This window comes from Homalodisca vitripennis, chromosome 2 (assembly GCF_021130785.1).
Source record: "Homalodisca vitripennis isolate AUS2020 chromosome 2, UT_GWSS_2.1, whole genome shotgun sequence".
Classification (NCBI taxonomy): domain Eukaryota; kingdom Metazoa; phylum Arthropoda; class Insecta; order Hemiptera; family Cicadellidae; genus Homalodisca; species Homalodisca vitripennis.
Window position 1 is genome coordinate 190,345,477 of NC_060208.1, and position 17,671 is coordinate 190,363,147.

The following is a 17,671-nucleotide window of genomic DNA, read 5'->3' on the forward strand; positions in this document are numbered from 1 at the left end:
TTTGATAAATTATTGTATTCATTATGTATTAATTTTTTTATTCCATTTATCTTTCTCTGTTCATGATAATTTTCTTAGCTGTTAATCACATGTTCAAAAATTGTTGTTTATTTATTTATGTTAATTTTGTTTGTTTGATGTACTATTTAAGTATTTTTTGTTAATCCTTTTTGAGAGGCGAATGCCAAAATATTAAAGTAAAATCATATTAAGAAGTCTACTTAATGTTTATACATACACACACATATATATCGTTGAGGTATTAAAATAATTTATGCCAACATGATAAACAGACAGTAATTTTAATTTTTCAGAAGATATAATCATTTACAAAATTTGAGCAGCACACATTTAAAATATAATTTCTATTACAAAATAAACAAGTACACTTAACAAAGCAGTGACATGAGAGAGGTGGATGCAAAATATTAGTGTTGGGCGTTGTCTGTAGTGTGACGCATCATGGATTCTACTCGGCTGGCAGTTTCACGCAATGCATCGGACAATTCTGGCAGGTCAGGCAGATCTAGCGTGATGTGGGCGGAGAGTCTCTTGTAGACAGACGAGCTCTCCTTCTTACCCCTGCAAACCGTTATACTTTACACAACCAGTCTTTTGGAATAGTGAAATATAAAATATATCAAATTCTTCAATGAGTAATTCTGGCAGTTGTCTGGTACACTCCACGTTTCCAGTTCAACTCATTTACCTGAAAAAAAGCAAGAGGCTGAGTTTAAAGGGTAACAACATTTACTTGATTTGGATGCAATTAATTAAAAATTTTGCGAGTACACAAGGTCAGTTCAGTAGAACCAACAAATAAATTAAATACTGTCAACTAAACTTGTTTGACCTTTTAAGATGACAAACCTAAGAATACCATACTATTTTTAAAAAATCTGCAAAGATTCAGGGTAATGAGTATATTTTAAAACTACAAGTCATATCTTCTACCTTCTCCTTTTAAATAATATAAGTGATAGGTTATAAATGAGGTTCTAGAATATATTCCATTTATGTAAAAATTTATGAATATATATTTATAGACAATTTATTTATGTACGAGTACACAAAATATGAAGTATAGATAAAATGAAAATTAGCGATCGTTTGATTAGCGTCGTGCAGTCACACCCGTGCATAGAACCAGTAGACATGCTGGCGTTGACAAATATAGAGATAGAAAATGCGAACTTCCATTAAAATATTATTTATAAATCATGTTATTTTGTTACTGAAGCTTCTAAATAAGTTTTACAAAAAAAAAAAAACTAAAAAAATGTGTTTTAGCTTGTAGATCAGTTGTAGGCCTAGTTGAATATTTGTTCTCAATTTTTTAGGTAATTTGATGAAGATCAAAATTGTAGTAAATGTGGAGGATAACTTCTGCAAGGTTTATTGAGTTGTTACGTCGTGGTTCGAAATGATAGTGTTTTGGATGTAGTGTGACATTTTAATGTTCAGTTAAAATTAGTAAGAATGTCTCTTGTTGTGGATTCATTCAAAGTTAAATTAATTATAAGGGGCTTATGTCGATGTGCTATATGTAATAAATCTTGTGGTGTAGTTATTATATGCAGTAGTTATTGTGTAGGTGTGGTGCAATAAGATTATTTCTACTTCCTCACCTGTAGTTCTATATATTATACATAATAATACAGCTGTTGATGTAGTCAATACAGTAATTCTTGAACTTCTCATATCTCGAGTTACTTTCTCAGCAGGCCAGCGTTGTGTTAGATTACACGACATACTTTCATCTTCAGTTGGATGGTGAAATAAAATTATTCACCTTTAAAGTTTGAATTGATAATGTATCTTTTAATTAAAAAGGTTACATGTTATTTCATTTAACACGCAAACACAACTTTAGAATAAAAATTGGACAACTTCGTCTGGAGACCCGATTTCAGTGACTGAATAAAACTTAAACACAAAATCATAGTTTGTATCAGGGCCATTATCTCTCTGCCGCTCCACCACTTACAGTGTGTCACTCGTTTAGTGGTCGAGACCAAGGACAATTGGCTGGCTAACTTTAATTGTCCTATGTATTGTGACGTGTTTGGGAGGGGGAGGGGCTTGTTGCGACAAAAGGGTAGAACTAACCAAGATAAATTCCTCTACATTAGTGGAGGAAACCTTGGATTAACCGGTGTCAGACGGGGCTCATGAACATATGTCAATCTTCATTCACAGTTTCACAGACTGCAACGCATAAAATACAATGTTTAGAGTAATCAGGTCCCCTGATTAAAGGAGCTGTCAACTTATTTCATGAATTTATAAATTATTAGACGAAAAGATTGATTTTGAAATTGTCCCGGTTCTACAAGAAGATCCCTGGTCAGGTGGCCACCATCATTATAGCAATTTATCCTTTTGAAAGCAATACAGGTAAAAAATGAAATAATTTGGAATTAACAGTGTTATCTTAAAGATTACTTTGTAAAGACTGCAGAAAGCGTGACAGTGAGAAAATGTTAGCTGCGTACCTAGAGTTAATATTTTACACACTCTTTGATTGTAAATAAAGCAAGAAGCACTCTCTCCAACAACTAAAATTTGTATCTATTTGTTCGTTTAGTGTAACTTAAGGAGACAACTCATAACTAATTTACAGACATAATGCTAACAGCATTAATTCTTAATACAATACAAAAGCATTTAAAAATAAATTATTGTTTAACTAAGTTAACTAACCCTAACAAATATTTGACTATACATGCAGCTGTTCTGCTAGTTACAAATACTCTAATGATGGCTATAACTAAATGTAAGTCTCATTGTTAGAATGAGTAGACTGCCATGTAATGATTCCAAATATATGAACTTGAAATTAAGTCAAAGCAGTAATACATTCTTATAATTTGATCCCTGAAAACTGATGTTACCGCTTGATTCTTAAAGAGTATAATAAATAAATAGTACACGAGTGGCTGTTTTGAAGTTCAACATAATACACTTTAAAATTTAAATGGCGTTAGTCTAGCATATAATGTTTAAAACATTCTATATATTAAATGACATGCAATGTTTATTTTAAATTAAAAATATGCATAAATTTATTTATTAGCACACTGCTTGTGAAACTTAATGCTTTGTTTTTAAAATGCTAATTCATTATTCCTTTAACAGGGAGAAAAAAGTCAAACCAAAATAGATGACAATTCTTAAAAGAATTCCAAATACTGTGACGCCACATTAAATCTACATTATTTATCCAGCTTTTTCTAGGATTTAAGTTTTTTAACCAATCAAAATTAAAGGCAATATTTTAATACGTAAATATAGTTTATTTTCAAACCATAGTTTCACATCAAAACTTTTACACGATATATTAAACAGAGGGTACTACTATAAAATCCTCTTTATAACTTAATCTTAAAACATAATGCAGGACTAAGATGGTAAAAACTGATATAAATGACACTTTCTGTTAGAATTTTGACAGTAAAATGGTTGAATGTGAGTGACAAAGCTGTGTGTGAAGCCATGCACTCAGCCGTCAGTCAAACATACTTACTGTGTTTCATATCCAAAGGAAGCATGAAATTATTAAACTTCAATTCATGAAGGCAAAGCTAACCTACAAAACAAAAAACATAACATTACTACTGTAAAAAAATCATAATGCATTCACGCTAAAGAAAATCAACTCAAACGGCATGAAGAAATAAAAGGAAATGCACGGATTTAAATTAAATTTGTAGAACAAGTGCTAATTGTACAATACAATAAAATTTATACCTTGAAACAGCGGTAATGAAAATTTGGAATACTAATCTTTTACAATGTACTTTATCTGTATAATCAGATGGTAATCACTAATATCAATTACCACAGTTATAATCATATAATGATACATTAAATAGAATCACAAGTTCAAATGAAGTTAATCCAATGTTCTTCAAAGAAAAAATATTGCACACAAAAATAAATTAAAAATAAACTTTTTATCTGCAAACTGATGAAATTCAATCTTAAAATTATAAAAAAGCAAAATTCTAGTATTTGGAACATTAATTTTAATTGTAATCTAGCTAAATAACTAGATATAGGAAAACTGGTTAACGATTCCCAAGTGGTTTACAACAATAAAAAAATTGACATAAAACTTGTCAATTATTTTGAGAATTAATTTTGATTTAGTGAAATTTCAATATACAGTAGCTTTGAGAAGAATCATTTGTTATTTCTTCTATGTTACAAAGCTTTAAAAATATCAGCTGAGATGACGACAAAAATTTTAAATTGAGAAAACAGCCATTGTTACTTCTAGTGTCTACTTCCATCTCAAACATTTTTCCTCCTTATCACCAAATATTGAGAATCGTATGAGGTCTCATCGTTCTAGGAATAAATGTTAACCCAACCGATAATTCTTTCTACCACTCAGTAACAAACCTGAAACTTCCTAACAGGTTTCAATTTTTATTATTCTGGATTAGCATGACTTTACTGTATCTGTCTAATCGAAAAATCTGTTTACTGATTGTAAAATATTTCAACACAAAAATATTCAATTCATTATTAACAACTTAACATAAAAATATTAAGTAATTATAAAATGGGCAGTTTGGCATATGTGGACCTTAAATAAAACTGGTACAATGACTTACTGAAATATCCGGAACTACGGAATACATCAGGCAACTCCAGTTGAAAGGAAGATTGGAAAGTTACCAAAATAAATATTTGAATCATTAATAATATTGTAAAAATTTGATGGTACTCTGGCTTTCAACATTTACTGAAATATTGACAATTTTTTAACCAAAATATTGTTTTCAATACAAAATTAATCTTCATTCCTGAAATTCCTAAAACATTATTTACTTTCTCATAAGAACATTTAGCATAAACATTTTTTTAACTCATAGACGTACTAAATAATACGTCAGTTATTTACAAATATTATTGATTAAATCAATTCAATACTATGCTCTTAAATGCATGCTATAGAATTAAAACAATTATTTTCTTTACAAGTTACTTCTATTTTCAGAAACACTATACTCATCTTTTAGAATAGCAAGAAGGAAAAGTCTCTTGGTGCATTTTAATATTTTCTAAAATGAGTTTCTTTTGACAAAGTCTATTATTTTGTAAAAAGCCAAAAGTTACAGGGAGCTGTCTGAATTTGTCAAAAAAATTATTGTCTGAACGATTTTTTTGGAGCATTATGTAAAATCCTGTAGTTCCCACATGACATTTCAATTATGTATATATAGAGAGGGTTGTTCTTCGCCCATACCATGTCCAATACTTGAGTCAATACTTGCACAATGCATGTCATACTTGTCACAAATTCTTACAATCTTACTCTTTTCAGTGGTTCTGTTCAAAATTCAATTGCAAATGTCTAAAAAATTCTGTCTTAATTAACACTGTAAAACCGATTAACTGTTTTGAAAAGACAGCCAAGTTGATAGTTAACCCTGGATCTGGCAGGCACTTTTTTGCTATTTGTCAGCATTTAAAACTTCTATACAATGTTAATTATTAGAGTAAAGTACCTATACATTATTTTATATTGGCTTTTTCAGCGTATTATAAAGAATATTTATAGTTAGTTCGATTTAATTTGTTTAATTTCGAATTTACTATTTTTTCAATACAAATAAAGAAAATAAAAGTAAAAATTAAGTTTCAAAAGTAAAGCCTTTCAAAAAATACAAACAATTTTTATGAAGAAAAAAGGAAAGAAAGGTCAAAACATAACAAATAGGTTTATACAAAATAATAAAAATACAATCCAGTTTATAACAAAACATTCTGGAAAAGAATTCAATTTTTGTACTGCCTTAATTGGCTGCAATCACAATGTTGTAAATAAAAAAACACACACACAATCAATTCTAGAACAAACTTATATCACTATCTAGCAAGTTTTAATTTATTACAATCACACTAAAACTTTTGTATATGTAACTCCACAAGAAAAGAAAAAGTAGTGACTAATCATTTGCTATCTGTGAAACACTGTAAATAATGTTTACAAAGAAATTTGTACTTTCCCTGCAGAACAAAAAATAGAGATGTTTCAAACACGTGTTTTCAGTAGAAAAATGTCACACAGTGATTTAGCTCACATCTTAGTCAAATAACATTTTCCGCAACAAAATGAGTCAGTAAAACTCCTTTATTCCCTAGTCCCTACTTATTCCTAAGTTCTCTTGATGCAGATAAGTAGTAGTGGAAATCTAAAATTTGTATATGTTTGTGGCATAGATATTGCTCATACACATGCTATTTAACTGTGAAAACTAATTCAGCATAGTTATATATTTAAATGTAATGTTTGATAGCAAACTTTTTATTAAAAGACAATGGCAAAAACAAGTAGAAACTTTTCCCTTGCCATTTCAGAAACATCATAAAACAACTGGTTACTAGTAATTTGCCAGTTAGGCTACAGGGTTTTATTAAATGAGATATACAGCAACAATGAATAATGTTTTATAAAAACTGTTTTTTGTTTTTTTAAATTATTATTAGCTGGTATATGTTTCTAACAACTGACGAATGTTACCAATAACACATCAGCAGTTGATAATAGTTCATGAAAAGTGAATAAATGTGTTGAAACATGGTGTGTTGTTGATAAATAATAGTTTTATCATTTTAATACTGTTACTTAAAAAAAAAAAAAAACAAGAAAACCATGGTTTTTTATTGAGTAAGAGTAAACTTTGACCAAAACAACTGAACTTTAATCTTACATAATACACATGTTGGGTAAAGTAAAAGCTACTTTATAGGGAGGTGTAGACTGGTATTATAGAATAATTATTGTTGGGTTAAGAATAATGAAAACACTTTTGCTGACTCCAACAAAAATGGCAGCCAAATAGCAACCATTAAATTATTTTCAGCTAAATATCCTTATAAATAAACTCTATACTATTTTACTTGAGATTATATATAAAAAAAAAATTTCACCTCCAACTCTTCTTTTGACTTCCCATTTTAGTATGCTTATTAAGTTTTCATGTGCACATTAGTACAGGAATCAGGAATGCGTATAGGGAGGGTAATAGTAAATAATAACAACCTCTAAACTAAAAAAAAATAATAAATTTTGTAACAATATAATTAAGTTAATATGATGCAATGAATGCTCAAGATTGAAAAAAAAGTGAAATTCTACTTGATAAGAGTAATAAATGGTTTTTCAAAATAATGGACGAGAAATAAACACAGAGAAAACAATTTTTAGTTTCCTATATTCTACGTAACTGTATTCAGTTTCTTGTTAGATACATTTATTTAGACCAGGTTATGGATAGTTCCAAAGAAAATATATAATTAATGGCTGTTAATTTTGTATGATATTTACAAATGTATTTGTAATATTTTTGTATAATTGAACAATTTTATCTAGGGAATCACCTGACATATATTTAAATGTTCTTAGTTCTCAGGCTTATGCAGCTGGTGTCAAACTAACATTTTCCACTGAGTTTTCCACTTATCACTACATTGAAACATTAGCCACAACTATTGAATGTTTTTAATATTTCGGCCCAGCTTTGAAGAGCCAACTTCAGTCAACATTTATTAAACAGGAACTGTTACATTTCAATCAACTCATATTATATATTCATCAGAGTAGGCTACATTTAGTGTTAATTATAATACATAAAGCTGTCTATATTTTGGGACACCCTAGATCTTTAGATAGATGCAATAGATATTTAACATAGAATAAAGTATTAAATAATTAATTGGATAAGATAGATGTTATCAGCACATATATTTTTATGTGGGGTATTTTCTTGAAAAAAAAAAAAAACAAAAAAAAATACTATTACAACTCCAATTAAACACTGCTAAAAATTTAAAATGTATAACTAATAATCTAAATGCATATAAAAATCACTTAAGACATTTTACACTCACCTTCTTGACTCCTCATACTTGATTTGTTGTTTTAAAAATATTGCAGTTTTCAACAGTTCTTGAATATTCAGAAACGTTGTATCTGCATTTTCCATTGATTTAATAGCACTGAAAAACAAGGCAAAAAGTATTACAGGTGCATATGACTGGCAAATTTTAAAATTGACTTCATTAACAGATTAGTTTAATCAACAGAGGTATGTAAATATAAAATATTCATTTACATCGGTACTGGTAGAATTAATGATCCTTTACTACTATTAGATTAATTTAGAAGAATATAACACATTGAAGCCAAGCCAAGAGGTGTAAAACTCCTTTTCCCAAAATATGTTTTGTGAGTTTTATTCATTTAGCTTTACAAAAGCTGAATACAATCAAGTTGAACTAAATTCAGTTAGCCTACTTGCATTTAAATAAAAAGTAGTTTGATACCAACATAGCATCAGTACTAATGGTGTTGTTAGGTGAAGTCGTGTGTCTTACTAACTTAATACTAGGATGAAATTATGTATGAGTTAGCTATTATTATTTATGTAGTTTTCAATTAATAAAAAACTGTTCGATTACATTTACACCAATTCAGGATAGATAAAATGCTCACAATTCTAATTTATTCTTTATATAAAATTACTCAATTTAGATTGGACTTCTAACTAAGAAAGTGAAAAAAATAGTCTAATGATTACAATTTATTTATAGCAATGTATTTTTATTTCTACACCAAGTGTGCAACAATGAGAGATGTTATGTCTAGTGGCAAAATCAATGAAGATAGGATGTTCATAACGGCCACAGGTTGCAGCACATGGCAGGTAAATATAATATTAAGTAAACAATAGTGTACAAAAGGCATAAACTGAAAGTGTGATGAAAAGATAGATCGAATTATAAATTTAAAATTAGTATTTATTAGTAATGTTAAAAGATATACTTGACAAGAACTTAATTTTAGTCACTTCTATACAATATATTGTGTTTGTGAGGTTCCTGTTTCATCAAGTCAAATATTTGTTTCATAACACTATCATTCATACATCAATGAGTTGTATATTTGCTTAAAATATTATCATTCACAGTGTATTAAGTTCCATCTTTGTTTGTTGTGTGATCATTCTATCATAACATTTGGATTAGAACATGTTTAAATTATAAAATATAAAATTATACAGGTTTACCAAAAATTTGCATTAAATACTTGTATGAAAACAATATATGGATTATGTGTTCTTTGTAGTTTAAGAGCTAAATCTGGCATATTATTTTTGTAATTGTCAACAACACAAGTAAAAAACAAGGAAGTCGTTTAGACGTTTAGTTGATTGGAGAAATTATGGGATTTCCACCAGCCGTTGTCCACTGCGAAAAATGTGTGGGGGATATTTGGCCAGCCATCTGCAAACTGGTTATTATATCATTTAAGGCAAGGTTTCAATGTCTTTTGGCTTACATTACGTTGTAGATTTCATTCTCAGTTTCATGGTGCATGTTGTGTAAAATATGATATTTGGAACTAATCAAATCCTGATTCAAGGACCTGTTACACTGTTACATTATTTCTTTATTTCATAAGTTTTTGGAGACAGAAAAACTGTTTCTGAGATTTTCCCGATTCATTCCTGGCCTATTCCTGGTTTCCTGGGTGGTTAGCCACTCTGTAGAAATATATAAATATTTATATATATATATATATATAAAACAAAGTATTTTTTGCAAAGAAAATTCAATAAAGGGGATAAAACTGATTTCTTTCAAGTGTTAACTGATTAAAAAATAGGTACCCTATAATTGTTTCTGGGCTATCAAGTAAAACAGTTGCATACAAAATTAACCAAACAGTGTTTGCTAAGACTAGTGTGGTTAATTTAAATCTAATCAAATAATAAATCAGCAGTAGGCAGTTGCGTTTATAGAGTTTTGTTTTCAATGCTATACATTATTGACAGTTTCAACTAACAATTAATTGTAAAACAAAAATCTTCACAAAAACATGTAATTCGTCAAGATTGGTATCATTCGGGTTGATAACTATACAAATAGTTAAGAACAATTCTGATTTTATAATAAATAGCTGCATTTAGAACACATTTGATTTAAAAATAATCATTTTAATCCAGTTGTGTTAATTTGTGGACAAATTTTGCATAGACATGTTCTTGAGTTTTAAGAAATGGATTTTACAACTATCATCACAGTTTTTATATGAGCTTAATTACCTGACAGCATACTCAGCATCATAGCAGCGACCCTGTAGTTGCTGGTGCACCTTGGTGACGTCAACTCGCTTATCCACCATCGGTGGTAGAGCCTTGCGTACATGCTCCTGCAGCCTGTAGAATGCCAAGGAAGGCTCATTGGCTACGATGTGCATGTTTTCCGAGATGCGCTCCGTAGCTACAACAAATAATGCAATTTGCTAATAGGTAACGTAACCATCTCTGATTGTTTATTGAGTATAATTATTTCACACATAGCATACTGTCATTTTGAGTGATAATGTTATCTCCACTTCTTTGACGTGAACGAGGCTATAGGTCACGGGATCGGTTTTAGGTCCTTTGCTCTTTTTAATTTCTATTAATGACCTACCAGCTTTTATAAATTGTAAAACAATCCTGTATGCAGACGATACAACATTTGTTAACATCAATTCAAATATCGATACTCTTAATGTCTTGGCACAAAGTGCTTTAGATAGGGCATCGGGTTGGTTTAAGGCAAACGGTTTTCTTTTGAATGAAGAAAAAACCCAAAACATAATTTTTACTTTAAGACCTTTTGATATTAATATTAATACCAATTTTGATCAATTTTCTAATCAAGTAAAGTTTTTGGGAGTACAAATTGATAAAAATCTATCTTGGGGACCTCACATTGATTATATTAGCTCAAAATTGTCTAGGGTTATCTTCTTAATGAAAAGGCTTACTAGCCGTATTGAACAAAATTATATTAGATCCGCGTATTTTTCTTACTTTCAGTCAATTCTTAGGTACGGTTTAATATTGTACGGAAACTGCAGCAGGATAAATGAAATATTAATTTTGCAAAAAAAAGTTATCAGAATCATTTGTGGTGCCAATTTTTTAGAACATTGTAGACCATTATTTATTAAGTCAAAAATTCAAACTATTATTAATTTGTTTGTGTATGACTTGGTTTTGTATACCTTTCGCAACCCTAGTACTATAAAGTATGCCAGTCACAATTATAATACGAGGAGTAAGGCAAGTAGGCTTACTACAATTAATTTCTGTAGGCTAGATAAATCAGTTAATAGTCACCAGGTTTTATCATTGAAAATTTATAATAAGTTGTCTCAGTTAGTAAATAAATATTCAAGAAATGTTTTTTGTAATAGGCTCTATAGTTGGCTTCTAGCCAATCCTTTTTATTCAATTGAAGAATTTTTTGCTGTACCTTGTATTGGTTTTTAACCAAAAATACTTTATGTAATTTTTTATTTTGTAATAGTTTATGATAATAGTTTATGGTAAATTAGTTTATATACACTAACATTTTGATTAGTAAACTAAGTTTGACTTGGCTACTGGCTGTACTTTGACTTTGTCGATGAATGTAAAAATTTTGTATGGCAATAAAATATTATTATTATTATTATTATAACCTACACAAAAAAGATATTACCATGTTCAAAATGAACTGAACTATCTCTAAATGGTTATGAAATTTCTAATAAACCTCATTATGACTTTAGAAACTTATACAGGGTGGCGCAAAAGTCACTGGACAGTTGGTTAAAAGAAGAAAAAAATAACAGCAAGACGTAGTACAATAGTTTTCGTCCATGATGTTGGTACATTGGTATTACTAAATGTTGGTAATTATGCCTTTTTAGGTTGGCAATACAATGCAACAAAACACACAACAATCGAACTAGTGAGTTCATCTGTGACACGTGTTTAAAGCTGACACAATGGTGCTCCACCACATTACGCCACTGCCGTTCGCGATTATTTAAACAAACGTTTCCAAAGAAAGATTATTGGTCAAAGGGCAGATATTGACATGCCCCCACGTTCACCAGATATCACACCAATGGGTTTTTTCCTATGGGGAGTAGTCAAGGACTCTGTTTATTCTCGAAAGCCTCATACTATTAACGAACTGAAAGACTACATACATGACGCATTTTATGATTTGGACAATGATCCCACACTATGCCGTAGAGTATGTAACAGCATTCCAGAAAGACTTCAAAGATGTATAAATGAAGACGGAAAACAATTTGAATATAAAAAATAATTGTAAGTATTGTTTGTAATAAAAAATAATTTCAAATAAATCTAGTCTTGTTTTAACCAACTGTCCACTGACTTTTGCGCCACCCTGTTAGTAATTAGTCGTAAAGCACCCGCCACGAAGTTGTGAGAAGGCTAAAAATGACTTATATGGGGTGGAACAGATCCCCGTCCGTAATATAAAGCTGCTGAACTGAGATAACTTCCTTCTTTGTTTTAACGAAAACCCTCATATTTTGACCCCAAAGAATTTGGAAAATAATTTTTACATCCAGAAATAACTCAAAATGGCACATTAGGAGAGGGGGTGTAAGGACCATTTGTGAAAGATTTTCAAATGTAAAGATAGGTTGAGCCATATCTACTTTAAAAGTACCTCTATCCACTGATAATTTAGATTAAATAGTGTTTAATTTATTTCCTTTTTATATACAGAGTGGTCCAAGATGTCAAAGTTGTACGGTTTCAGTTTTTATTTTTACTGTTACCTTGTTAAAAATGTTAGCAGATCCAAATTTTTATTCAAGATTACCAAATAATTACTCTTTCTACAAATATGTTACAATTGTCACTTTTCAGCACATTTCCAATTTTTTTAAATAGTTCAAATTTGAGATATTTCAAACTTTTAAATGTAAAAATTCAAACATCAAGGTATTGACTTTCATTAAACTCATCAATAACTCTCTTAAAAACTAAACATTTTTTATCTAAAATTTGGTTTTATCTTTGATGGTTCAGAAACAGCACTAGAAATACTAATTTTCATGACGTTTTTTTGCATTTAATAAGTCATTGTGTTCTCCTACCATTGCCTTAGTGTTTTCACAGTTGTCTACCACTTTTTTATCAAACACTTTCTGTATAATGAGAGGTACCATATACTAAAAGTGTGAATTCCTATTGAATTTAAATGTTGATTACAATTTATCTATCAGTTACCCGTAATGAATTTTGTTGATAAAAATCAAATAGCAATAACAGCTATTTGTATCATTCTACTAAACAAAAGAATATAAGGTTTTACTGTATGAAAATTGCAAATAATAAATGGATAGACTAATAAGCGGCCTACACTCGTTATTCGGTTGTTTTTATTGAACAATTCAATATATTATCCAACTTCGATATGTAAAAATCGTACACAATAAGAGTTATAATAAATTACCGTAACAAGAAGACTCTCGTACATTACAATTTTAAAAACATAAGTTTAACTCTAACATTACAAAACAACAAAATCAAGTATGACCTAGTCTTAGATATCAAAGAAACCTTACAATAATTATAACTTGCACTGATTGATATCAATAAGTAACCGCTTTTGTGAAATGGAGAAAAAAATTCTCCCTATGTGTTATCAGGAGCCAACCCAACATGTTGAAGCCACTTAAACAAATCTCGTCACTTGTGAGAAATATCTCACATACATTCCTCATATTCATCACCATTTTCTAATTCTCAAAATATTAGTTACTTCTTGTTGTTTATATTAAACTTACTATAACTAATAAGTTGAAATTATATGCTAAGTTAAATAAATTAATTGTAATATCGAATTAATCCTTCGGATACAAACATCAAGCCATTTGATAAAAACAACCGAATAATAAGTGTAGGCCGCTTATTAAAGTCTACGCTAATGAATTTTAGAAGTGGATGGTAGGACGCCATGGAGGAAGTTAATATGGTTGCTGGTATCATGTTGGTTTTCAGTAAAGCCTTTGATTACTTGGCATACAAACTGATTCTTAATAAACTCGAACAACTTGGAGTTAAAAGACAGACAAAAGCATGGTTGAGGAGTTATCTAGAAGGAAGAAGTCAAATTGTTGAGATACAAAACACACAAAATGGCATAACTCAAGTAACAAGATCAAAGCCTCTTCTAATCAGCAGGGGAGTACCACAGGCAGGAGCGGCGTTAGGGTAGGGCGCGTTTGGGCGACCGCACAGGGGTGCCGGACGAAAAGATGACCACAGGGCTCTGTATTGGGGCCAGTCCTGTTCATCCTCCTGACGAACGACATGCCACAATACCTAGGCACACACTGTACCCCTCTAATGTATACTGATGAAACAACACTGTTGGTGTCTGAATCATCCTCAAACAACCTAGCAGTCAATTCATACATTGCACTGAACATGGGTTACCAGTATTGTAACGAGAATGATTTAGTAGTTAACACTGATAAGACCAAACAGCTTGCTTTTGGAAGAAGAAATGTCAAAATTCCAGCACTTCCCGATGTAAAATTGGAATCTCATACCAAGTTCCTTGGAATGATAATTGACAACAACTTGCAATGGGATGATCATATTGAGAATCTTTCCAAGAAACTAGGTTCATGCCTGTACGTTTTAAAAAGAATCAAGCATATTAGCGATGAAGTCACAACTAAAGTTAAGTACCATGCTCTGTTCGAGTCGCACATGAAATATGGGCTCATAGTCTGGGGAGAACAAGAAACCTTAATCGAATTCTGCTGCTTCAGAAAAAAACCATGAGAATAGTGTCAGGACTGGGTCCTAGAGAGAGCTGCAGAAATCTTTTTCCCAGCCAAAAGATTTTAATAACAGTTGGTTTATATATCGGAGAAGTTATTATGTATATTGACAAGGAACATCTACAACAAGGCCACACCATCCATAGATATAACACTCGCCATGCATTAGATTTCCACCTGCCCCTTCACCACACCTCACAGTTTGAAAAGAAATCATCTTACATAGACCAAAAGCTGTTCAACCTTCTACCAGACAACATGAAGAGACTCCAAGGACATAAGCTAAAAACAACCCTAACCAGATGGCTCATCAACAGACCATTCTACTCCGTGGATGAATTCCTGAAATGGAGGAGAAAACCAACACAACTTGACCAATCTGTGTAGAAATTTTGACGCAAGTACATTTTTCAAAGAAATTGTAATAAAGATTAATGACAATTGACTATTGACTAGGTAGTTATGGTTAGGTAAATTTACAATACAGTGGAGTCCCGCTAATCCGAACACGTGTAATCCGAACGTCGGTTAATCCGAACAGGTCCAGGAGGAATTATTTATAACGATAATGAACAGTTATAGGAACTAATTACATACAAAATGAAAATGGGTGCATCATTTCGTACATAAACAAAGAAAACTTTAATTAAATAGACATACAGTATTTTATTAAGACAAATTGTGTACGGTACAATACATAAATAATGAAATTAAAATACAGTACCAAATTGAAACTTATAGGTTAAGTATGAGTTAAATTACAGTATTAAGAAGTGAAATCAAACAAAAATTGGACGTACAGTACTGATATTATTATTGAGTACAATATTAAATGTTAAAAGACATAAATTCAGTTATTCTCCTCTGTCACATTGAAGAGAGTCTATTGGATGACGCGTAGTTTCGTACAACTATTGAACGCGTGGACCCGTACAATATCCAGTAAGCTCACATTGCTTAACAATAGAACTCTCACACTAAATACGGTAAATGTGCTTAGTATTCGCAAACATGTTTATTTGTCAAGAAATACAATGCAACAGTCAGAAAACATGTTTTAATAAACAATATTGATAATTCTATAACAAAATAGACCCATCTCAAGTTTAAAACCGTATTTTTCTGTAATTCTGGCTAATCCGAACAATCACATAATCCGAATAGGGCTCGGTCCCAATTAGGTCGGATTAACGGGACTCTACTGTATTTGTTTGTTTCTTTTTTCAAGTTACGTGTTCAAACTTGTATTTAAAGTAGTAATGGATAGAGGCATTTGTGATCAGACCATTTAGAATTGGATTTTTTGCTAAAACTACCACAAGGGATGGTTCTCATGTCACCAGTCAGCACGGGGCAGTACCGAAGGTCCTGTTGTCCCCTGCGCTGATGGCCAGAGGCAGTCTGGCTGATATGAGCTTTTCTTCTTAGGTCTAAATTAATTCTGATTTCAGCATTATTGTTATTTTATGTATCCAAAGATGGAGTAATAGCTAACGTCAGTAGCAACCAATAAGAGGTTGACTTACGATCATAACAAGACCATTTGAAGCCCATAGAACAATGAGATATTACCCCACGTGAGAAAAATAGTTCCACTTTTAATGTTCAATAACTTTGTTATTTGTCACTTCCACCCATTAAAACCTTATATTACTTTGTGTAGGAGGGCAACACCAATAGGTTAATAATACAATTTTTTTTTGCCACCCAGTCATTAAGTTCACAACTACAATTATTTTTTTCGTAAGAGTTCTAATTTTTTTTCATGTTCAATATTCAAATTCTAAATACTCTGGCAAAAATATAACTGTACAGTTGCATAAATATTTAACTTGTAGTTTATTGTATGTTAGTGTTTAGCTTTATAATTATCTAGCCACCTCCTAAATGTTTGTATATGTTATGGTTTTGCCATTGAAATAAAATAAAATAAAGCATGTACATTTTAAAGCAGTCTAGAAGAGCCCTTGCAAACCCACCATAAAGGGCTTGCCAGTATAGATAGTACTAAATCACTAGGGTTAAAGCAAAAGGTTTATGCGTTTACCTTTTTTTACTTTCGCATCTAATTCAGCATCATGACTAGTAGACATTGTAAATTGCCTATAATATAATCACTTATACTAAAAACGTTCAACTAATTTTCATATAGATAGATATTTATGCTGCTTTACTATATCCCATATAAAAAGTATCCATATGATTCGCTCAGTGTTTGGATTTGATGTAAAAACAGTCGTTCACATTCACACTACCATTTAACACAATAATGTCATTGGATTTTTGACTTTTGACGTTTGCAAGATACATAGATTAACATGTTGCGGTCTCAGCTGCTCTTACATTGGCCAATGATCAATCATCAATGTTGAGGATGAATCATTGCAGCACTAGCAGAACAGCAGCTGATCATAATTGGCTTTGGATAATCCTATTTTTTCAAACGTATAAAAAGCGATGTGGCATCTACATTATAATAAACACAATAAAACTACAATAATAACGTGAGTCCTTGCGTACTAGATTGCAATATATTTATTCTGCAGAATATTAATAATATTAATTTGCTTGTTATTATTTAATTATTTGTAAATTATGCTTACTCAATATTGATTGAATCAAATAATAATTATGTAATACCGATATATGAATGATACATTGTTGAGTATAAAATAAAATCTACCTTTAAATAAAAAAAAACTAATTATTTAATTAAATTTTTTAAATATGTTGTAACTTATTTTATTGTAAACAGCATTTTACGTTTGATTGCAGAGTTTAGCTCCAGTTCACCTTCCTCTTTATTGCAGCGTCTGATATCTCACGCTGTCTCAGACTTGCCTCCTGGAATCTGGAGTCATGTTTTTCTGAAGAATCCAAAGAAAGTCGGCGACGTAGAAGCTCAAAACGAAACTTTACATCGTTTCGACATCAGAGAGACCTATAAATAAGTGAAGTGGCAGTCGCATTGTCTCATCACGTGCACAATTGAGTACA

General features: G+C 30.8%; 1 protein-coding gene across 1 annotated transcript; it reads right to left on the reverse strand.

The window, feature by feature from the left end:
* Nucleotides 1–283: 283 nt before the first annotated feature.
* Nucleotides 284–17,045, reverse strand: LOC124355220 (BLOC-1-related complex subunit 8 homolog). The gene is made up of 4 exons (XM_046806246.1): nt 16,722–17,045; nt 10,122–10,299; nt 7,906–8,013; nt 284–582 (listed from the first exon to the last, which is right to left on the reverse strand). Exons 1-4 carry the CDS (start codon nt 16,765–16,767, stop codon nt 429–431), a joined length of 486 nt encoding a protein of 161 aa, XP_046662202.1. The 5' UTR covers nt 16,768–17,045; the 3' UTR covers nt 284–428.
* Between the last annotated feature and the right edge of the window lie 626 nt (nt 17,046–17,671).